Genomic DNA, 10,000 nt, shown 5'->3' with positions numbered 1-10,000 from the left:
ATATATATATATATATATATATATATATATATATATATATATATATATATATATACAGTGATGCCTCAGGATACGAAAGTAATCCGTTCAGGATACGGTTTCGTATCCTGATTTTTTTCGTATCCTGAGTCGCGTTTTACATGTAAATAGCCTAATCCGTTCCAAGCCTTACGAGAAGACACCTTTTCTTCCATAAACATGGTAAACTGTAGTAATAAACATGCAATGCAGCCATTTCTATCATTCAATAATTAACCCAACTGTTAAAAACAGCCTAATCCATTCCAGAAACCACTATGAAATTATTCAATAATGTAGTTATAGCCTAGTTATCCCCCCCAAGCCCTAAGAAAACGGTCCGTTTTCTTTACTACTGTATAAAAGTTACGGTACTGTATGTAAAGCATTTGGATCAGTGAAGGTGTATTGTTACCTGTACGTACACCTAAATTAAGGATTGATACTCTGAAAAAAAGGTTACAGTTAATTAGTGTAACAAAAAAGTTGAAACTTACCTTTTGATTGAGACGATGTCCGATAGCGAAGTCACGGCAGAGGAGGATGGCATAAGGCAGAAAACGTAACAAGTGACAGACTACGTACAGTAATTTACACACTTAACACATTAACACTTAAACTTTACGAAATAAAAAAATGGCAGAAATAATTAACACTTAACATTACGAATGGAAAACTATAGAATGAAAGAAAAAAATTACTTTAACACTTAACGGTAACATAAAACTTAAAATTGAATTTTTACCTCCGCCAGGAGGTTATGTTTTCGGTTCGGTTTGTTTGTTTGTTTGTTTCTCTGTTTGTCTGTCTGTCTGTGGACAACGTAGAGGCCACATTTCTACACGGAATCACTTCAAACTTGGCCAAGTAGTTCCCCAATGTGTATGGAAGAACTGATTAAATTTTGGTCAAGGTCACCCCAAGGTCAAGGTCACAGGGGTCACTGGTGTCACTATGACATAAGTGGCCATATCAAGAGACAGAAATAAAGCACTGACTTTTGCATAAGCCAACAGGGAAGTCCTAGTCCAGGCGCAACCCATGGGTGATGTTCAAATTTATAAAGGTCAAAGGTCAAGGTCATATTGGTGCATTATATCAATGTCATATTAAGTATCAGTGGCAAATGAACAAAGATCACTTGAAGGTCAAAAGTCAAGCAGGTCACTTGAAGGTCAAGATCACGTGAAGGTCAAGGTCACGTGAAGGTCAAGGTCACCTGAAGGTCAAGGTCACGTGAAGGTCAAGTACATTTGAAGATCAAGGTCACTTGAAGCCAAGGTCATGTGAAGGTCAAGGTCACGTGAAGGTCAAGGTCACTTGAAGGTCACGTGAAGGTCAAGGTCATGTGAAGGTCGAAGTCACATCAATTCATGATTCTAGGACATATGGCGCTCTAGGTCACCTTGGCGGAGGTATGTCCTCTACGAGGACCATGTCCGCGTTCAGGACTTGCTCACTTGTTTTTTTTTGCTTTCTTATAACTTTACGTTTTTCATATTTTCTAAATCTCTTCTACTTCTTCATCACTTTCTTTTTTCTGTTTCTTTTCTTTACTTTCACCTTCTAATTCTTCATCCCTTCCTCTTTTCTGTTTCATTTCTTCACTTTCACCTTCGTCTTGGCCTACTAATACCGCTGGCCTCTTTAATAAGAAACTATCCATTGAAGCTTGTTTCTGCCTGCTTTTCAACACATTTCTAAAATGCGTTAGGCAAACGTCATTGCAGTGTTGAAGCGCACGGTTGGTATAAACTTTTTCTGGATGTTCCTTTTCGACGTAGTCTGCCATTTTATGGAAACATGCGAGAATTTCCTTGATGTCTGCCGTTTTCAAAGGTGTAACATCCTCCTCATCACCGCTAGAGAACTGCTCTTCAACATCACTCACTTGCATCGTCTCCAACTCCTTCAGGTCGTCCGTCGTCAACTCCTCGTGGTGCTCCTCGATAAGTTCATCTATATCCTCCGCGCTAACTTCCAGCCCTATGGACGTACCAAGATGTACGATGTCAGCCACCTCAGACTGCTGAATAGGTTCAGGATCGTCAACGATCTCGGCTTCGCCTCCAGGCTTCCCGAACCCCTCGAAGTCTCGCGCAGAGACAGCATCAGGCCACAGCTTCCTCCAAGATGAGTTCAGGGTACGCTCGAAACTTCCTGCCAAGCGAGATCGATGAGTTTGAGGCATATCACGATGTTGAAGTGATCTTTCCAAAATTCACGCTGAGTGAGGTTTGTACTCTCTGTGACTTGGAAACATCTCTGGAAGAGATGCTTCGTGTACAATTTTTTAAAATTTGAAATAACTTGCTGGTCCATGGGCTGGAGGAGAGGGGTGGTGTTAGGCGGTAGATATAGGACCTTCATGAAGGAATACTCGGCCAGAAGATATTCCTCGAGGCCAGGAGGGTGAGCTGGAGCATTGTCCAACACCAGCAGACATTTCATAGGGAGGCGCTTTTCTTCCAAATATTTTCGGACAGTCGGACCGAAGCAGACATTCACCCAATCAATGAAAAGTTGCCTCGTTACCCAGGCTTTAGCATTCGCCCTCCACATCACGGGAAGGTTCTCCTTGATGACTTTGTGGGCTTTGAAGGCTCGGGGATTTTCTGAATGGTACACCAGCAGGGGCTTTATCTTGCAGTCCCCACTGGCGTTTGCACAAAAAGCAAGGGTAAGCCTGTCCTTCATAGGCTTATGTCCGGGTAGCCTCTTCTCCTCCGCCGTGATGAACGTCCGACGAGGCATTTTCTTCCAAAAAAGTCCAGTTTCGTCGCAATTGAAAACTTGCTGCGAACTGTAGCCTTCCTGCAGAGTCAACTCGTCGAACGTTTTAACAAAGGCTTCGGCGGCCTTCGTGTCCGAGCTGGCTGCCTCCCCATGCCGTACCACTGAATGAATGCCAGTCCTTTTCTTGAATTTCTCGAACCACCCACGAGAAGCCTTGAACTCTGGGGGTTCCTGCTGGGATGTTCCTTCTCCTGCCCCTTCTTCGGCCTGAGAACGCACGAGATCACCGAAAATGGCGGAGGCCTTCTGGCAAATTGTAGTCTCAGTGATGGTGTCTCCTGAGATCTCTTTGTCCTTGATCCACACAAGAAGCAGCCTCTCCATCTCGTCATGCACGTGGGTTCTCTTGTTGGAGAAAATAGTGACGCCCTTAGAAGGTGTCGCTGCTTTGATGGCCGCCTTCTGCTTCAGGATGGTGCCTATCGTAGATGGATTCCGGCCATACTCCTTGGCGATCGCACTTAAACGCATGCCAGACTCGTACTTTTTTACGATTTCAAGTTTCGTCTCCATCGAGAGCATCGTCTTCTTCTTCTTTCCTTCGGCAACATTCTTGGGACCCATGGCTACAGTAATACGTAATATAATACACTACGTACGTTATATACAGTACTATGTATAGTAAACAACAATACAGTACAGTGCACAGTAACGAATGTTTAATAACGATAACACGTGGCGTACGAATGTACTGTATATTAACACTACGTCAAACAAGCGAAAGCACACAATGTCTGTTAACGATACCGCGGTCGGAACGAAAAGAGAGAGAGAGAGATGAACGCCCGTGCGTAAGCAAGCTGGGATAGTTGCCGACCAATAGGAAAGCAGGATCTTATGGCGTCAGCTAGCGTCTGAGTAGGGAGATAACCAATGGGAGAGCGGGAGGCTGTAAGTGAGTCTACCCAAGTTCAAAGTCTGGCGGCGCGCGCTTTTTAAAATTACTCTCGGCGAAGAGTTGGGATCTCGTGAAGGTTTTCGTATCCTGAAATTTTATTCGTATACTGGGGCATAAAAATCTTCAAATCACTTTTCGCATCCTGAATTTTTCGTAAGCAGAAACTTTCGTATCCAGAGGTATCACTGTGTATATATATATATATATATATATATATATATATATATATATATATATATATATATTATAAGAACATGGTGAGTGTTAATATATTGCTATGATCAACGAAGCTGTACTAGTCAGGGCCACTCATACTAGGCTGGTTGGCTGTGAGCGATCAGGCAAAAATCTCCCACTGTCATGGTGATGAAATAGGGCCAAACCCCATACATGAATTGGCATGTCTGAGGTTGCCTTTGTTGTTGTTGTTGTTGTTGATGTATACATTATAAATATACACAGTATATATATATATACACACAAATAAATATATATATATATATATATATATATATATATATATATACACACACAAATAAATATATATATATATATATATATATATATATATATACACAAATATATTATATATATATATATATATATATATATATATATATATATATATATATATATATATATATATATATATATATATATATATATATATATATATATATATATATATATATACATAATAACATAAATCCTCTCACCACGTCAAGGTATCCCTCCTCAAAAAATGGTTATACACACACACACACACACACACACACACACACACACATATATATATATATATATATATATATATATATATATATATATATATATATATATTATTAAAATGAGATTTAACAGGCCTGAGTCAAACCAGACTTTTACAGAGCTGGCTTGCATATATATATATATATATATATATATATATATATATATATATATATATATATATATATATATATATATATATATAATCTAGTATGTATGTATGTATGTATGTATGTATGTATGTGTATATATATATATATATATATATATATATATATATATATATATATATATATATATATATATATATATGTATGTGTGTGTGTATAACCATTTCTGAGTGGGGATACCTTGACGTGGTGAAAGGATTTGTGTATCGCCACGACCGGCAAAGCTGTACTAGCCAGACACCCATATTAGGTTGGTTTGCCGTGAGCGATCAGACAAAATTCTCTAATCATCACCAATTAACAATGGCCATCGTGGTGATAAAAATTAGTCAAACCCTAGACATAAATAAAGAAAATTCTGAAGCCTTAGACATGCAGTGGGACTAGAAACGGCAGCATTTGTTGTTGTATTTTTGTGTTTATACATATTGTATACACACACACACACACACACACACACACACATATATATATATATATATATATATATATATATATATATATATATATATATATATATATATATATAATTGTGTGTGTATGTATATGCATGAGAGTATAGTATGCATACATAGGCCTACACATAAATACTCCTTGCCAAAGTGATCATGACTTTGCCACACTAACAAAAACTCATCGTTAATCCAATGGATATTCAAGTCCATTTCCTGAAGATTAACTGAGACCAAGCTAACCTAAACTATAAATAAGACACTCAGTATTTCGTGAAACATGATGGGTCAATTACAGGAAAGAGGAAGGCATGGAACGAGCAACCTCACCCCAAACTACTTATTGAGAATTGGAAGTTAAATACTCACTGGAGCCATTTTCTCTATGGATGTTAAAGGAGGTATTAATAAATAGCACGCTATAATCATACGCATTTACATACTACTCGCAGCAATTGGTTTCTCACCTGATGCCAAGTGGGTGGTTGAAACAGCATCCCAGACACGCAGGAGTGTAGGGAGAGAGCCCCAATCACCAGACATGCCCACTTATACCCGTAGGTATCTAGGAGAAGCTGCACCAAGGGAGCCATAGCAATTTTACCTGGGGAATATTGCATGATTGAAATAAAAATATAATTATTTTTGTTTTTCTTTACTTATACATAAAAGCAAAAGATATTTTCATATCAATTTGAATACAGATGTTTAAACAAGAAAGACTACTATATACTATGGAGGTCAGATTATTGTTAATTTTGTTATAAAGCAGATTATATTGAACACAAGTGTGTGGTAACTTGATAGCTTTTATCAAACCTTCAATTTCTTAATGGCTCAAACAGGATCGGTATAACTTCCGTAACTTGAGTGACATCACAGTCAATAATGTTTAAGTGATTGATAGAGAGTAAGGGCCTAAACATACTGGCGACTTTGTAGAGCCACAAGTGGCTGCGTTTTGTGAAGGGGATATTTTCTCCCATAGGTTCCCATTGTTTTCAAGCTTTGCCGATCACACTTGTGTCGGTGGCTCGCGACTGTGGCAAGCTGTCGCTCGTCCCTGCCACAAACAGCGCATTTGTGGCGGCGTTTTGTGGCTGGCTGAGAGCACAATAGCGACCTCTTGCGACCATATGTGGCAGCTAATCAGATGTAGTGATATCGGTGTGGCGACCACATGAGGCCGGGTATTCAAAACATAACCACATGTGGTCGCAACTTGTGGCTCTAAAAAGTGGCTAGTGTGCTCTGGCCCGCCACTTTGCACGGCCACTTGTGGTGCCACAGAGTGGCTAGTGTGCTCGAGGCCTAATATACAGACGTAACTTCGTAACTAACCAAGCGCCGAAGCAGACGACACTAAACCATTCGCCAGTCCTTTTCTCCTGGAGAAGTATAATGGGATAATTGTATACCCGTTGAAAGTACTCAAACATCCGGCCATTCCTGTCAAATAACGTAAGAAACTTTAAAAATACATAGAGGATCTGTGTCAAGGAATAATCCGATTCTAATAGCCGAAACTATTTTAATGTGATCCTCGATCCATCTCAAAACGTATTCAATTTCAGTGAAATCCATCGCTAATGTTCGAAATATTTTGCGGTCAGACACAAAAGACATTATAGATGACAAATAACACTCGATTAAAATATGCATGAATGAAAAAAAGATCGATTATACAAAATTTATTTGAATTATAACCAAAAATTATGAATGCATATCAACAACACAATGGCTTTTCTTACCTCCAATAACCGCGTAGGAAAGGCCGAAGGAGATGAGGCTTGTGCTAAAGGCAGACAGGATCATGGCCAGAAAAGCCAGTAGTCCGCCAGTTATAGTTACATTCCGATGGCCGAAAAGCTCAGATAAAGGTGCTGCTATCAACGCTATTTTAGAGAAAACATATCAATACAGCTTATATTTAGCAGCTGTATTATAATGATACATGGTAAACATCTCGCAGATGTGTAATTGCTACATAGCTCATGTCTTACATATTTTTTTTCAAGAGTTAAGCATATATGTAAAGGATTTGCTAAATATGGCAAATTTGAGCCAAATGACCCGGAGTTTGCTATAGGGAGACCATTTAGAGCAAAGTCCTACTGAGGGGGGGGGGGGGGGCACACTTTTGCATAATGAAGAAAAAGTAAAAAAGGATTGGACAGCCAGATGGAAGATAAGAAATAAAAAAAAGCAGGAATTGTGGCTAAGTAAATTAGATGACTAAAATGTGAGTGTAGCTAGAGACAGAAAGGGAAACACCATAGACAATGAATTAATGCCTAGATACGGTACGTGACAAGACCTTTTAAATAATTGCAAAAATACTCAGCACTAATCACAAAATTGATGATCGACAGCATTTTAAGCTCATTACAACTCTAACTTAATAACTTAAGTAGTAGCAATATTCTATAGTGAATCCTTCTTATTTACAACTATTCTATATTGAGTCTGGGGGAACTTATCAAATTTTCTCTTTAATTTCTTCACATGATCTAACCGAGAGAGAGAGAGAGAGAGAGAGAGAGAGAGAGAGAGAGAGAGAGAGAGAGAGAGAGAGAGAGAGAGAGAGAGAGAGAGAGTACCTGTGAAGCTCCAGACGGTGCTCAGGGCGTTGCCGATGAGGGTGAAGGAGGTCGAGTTGGCGCCCATTTCCAAGAGTCGATCTCGAAACATCACACCGAACGCCACCGTCACGGCGGGAAAGAAGAACTGTGGAACAGTGTCGGAATAAGGTGTGTAAATAATTGAATTCTGTAGCATAAAAGGTGTAATACAGAGGGGGAATTTTAATATACTTTGGTTATCAATAAGGGTTTACTTAACAATTAATTTATAATCACCACGTAAAAGGGTTCATTTTGATTAAAAGATGAAAATGATATAATTCTTTAGATTCAAAGTTGAAATATGAGTAGAAACGGCAAATGTTATCTAGTAATCTGAGCATGTGGTTAAAAGGTGCCCAATAGGAATTATATATATATATATATATATATATATATATATATATATATATATATATATATATATATGTGTGTGTGTGTGTATACATATGTACATATATAAATTGCTATACATTTATATATATATATATATATATATATATATATATATATATATATATGTGTGTGTGTGTGTGTGTGTATATATATCTACACACACACACACACACACATATATATATATATATATATATATATATATATATATATATATATATATATATATATATATATACTGTATATATATATACTGTATATATATATGTGTATATATATACATATTTATACATATCTCCATCTATATATATATATATATATATATATATATATATATATATATATATATATATATATACATATATATATATGTGTGTGTGTGTGTGTGTATATCTACACACACACACACACATATATATATATATATATATATATATATATATATATATATATATATATATATATATATATACTGTATATATATATGTATATATATGTATATATATACATATCTACATCTATATATATATATATATATATATATATATATATATATATACATATATATATATATATATATATATATATGAATGTTCGTATGTATATATGTGTTGGTGTGTGTATGAGCTTGCATGCGTAAAACCAAGGTCTAGCTACCTCAGAGTTTATACATAATGTTACTAAATAATCATTCTCTAAAATAAACATTCATTTTAATATAGCACTTAATTAGGGCAAATCATTATGGCATACGTCAAACGGAAGTGACTATGTTCTTATCTTGATAATAATAATAAGAATAAGAATAGGGAAGTGGGGAATATGGGGAAAGGAAGAGTACCCCTGGATACAATCCAGTTAATATCACAAAGGCAGGTACTCGGTATGGGAAAGATTAAGGAAATAGGGAGAAAAAGAAGTACAGGAGAAGAATAAAAGAGAGGGGCAGACCCTCTTGCGATATTAGGGTATTGGTATTATTATTGCTATTATCTTGATATTTCAAGGTTTCAACAGAAAAAAAATAGTGATATAATTTCCTCAAGTAATTTTAAGCATTATTTGCCAATGCATATCATTTCCGTTTGCAAATAACCACTTGACTTTCCATCCCATTCATTTTTCATTAAAATAGAATAGTCAACAGGATATTGGCCAAACACTCCTTTGCTAAGAGACAGTGATGTAACTGAGAATCATTTGAAAAATAAAAAAAATCGAAAACAACTTGAAAGAAACTCCAGGTGGTAATGTTTACGAAGGGTGCAGACATTACCTGCGATAAGAGAAGTTCGAATATTTTATCTGTTCCTTCTCGGTATACGGGACTGATAACGGGAGGGAATGCAGCTAAGATTGTCTTCCTGATAGTCTTAGTATCGAAAGGTACAGTGTTGGTAGGTCTTACAAAGAAGCATAAATAAAAGCAAGGTGATTACTTGTTATTTGTAAGGTCATCAAATCTAATGTTTGGCCAGGTAGAATTTTAGGATATTTTTCATCTATAGGCAGCCAGTATATTCGCTTTAAAATATATTTTCGTTAATGGGTAATAGAATTTACGCTTCTTGATTTTCACAAGACAAACGTTTCTTTAAAACATTATTTCTAGGGTTCAAATCTACCGCAGAAAACTATATTTCATACAAGTCTCCTCAAATTTCATGCGTTGATGTTCTTATATTTGAGATCAGTAAAACCAAATGTGGAATCAACCTGGAATTCCAATTTATTATAAATAAATAGATAAATAACATTCATAAATAAATATATATAGAAAGAAAATTAAGTCGAACATTTTCTCCTTTTTCTAGTTTAACAAATCTGAAAGTAAGTTAAATACGTGTTCAGATTAGAAAATAATTTAAAACCCATGGTAAA

The 10,000-nt window shown here is 36.4% G+C and overlaps 1 protein-coding gene across 2 annotated transcripts in view; it reads right to left on the bottom strand.

The window, feature by feature from the left end:
* The window catches only part of LOC137624531 (monocarboxylate transporter 2-like), a 22,250-nt gene that overhangs the window by 9,138 nt on the left and 3,112 nt on the right, over window positions 1-10,000 (bottom strand). For both annotated transcript variants that reach the window (XM_068355403.1, XM_068355402.1), the window contains exons 3-6: window positions 7,703-7,829; window positions 6,854-6,997; window positions 6,444-6,551; window positions 5,570-5,706 (exon numbers count right to left, since the gene is read on the bottom strand). In XM_068355403.1, the coding sequence (XP_068211504.1) occupies window positions 5,570-5,706; window positions 6,444-6,551; window positions 6,854-6,997; window positions 7,703-7,829 (516 nt within the window). The remainder of the gene's footprint in view (window positions 1-5,569; window positions 5,707-6,443; window positions 6,552-6,853; window positions 6,998-7,702; window positions 7,830-10,000) is intronic.

This window comes from Palaemon carinicauda, chromosome 31 (assembly GCF_036898095.1).
Source record: "Palaemon carinicauda isolate YSFRI2023 chromosome 31, ASM3689809v2, whole genome shotgun sequence".
In the NCBI taxonomy this organism is placed as follows: Eukaryota; Metazoa; Arthropoda; class Malacostraca; order Decapoda; family Palaemonidae; genus Palaemon; species Palaemon carinicauda.
This window is presented reverse-complemented; position numbering and strand designations above follow the sequence as displayed.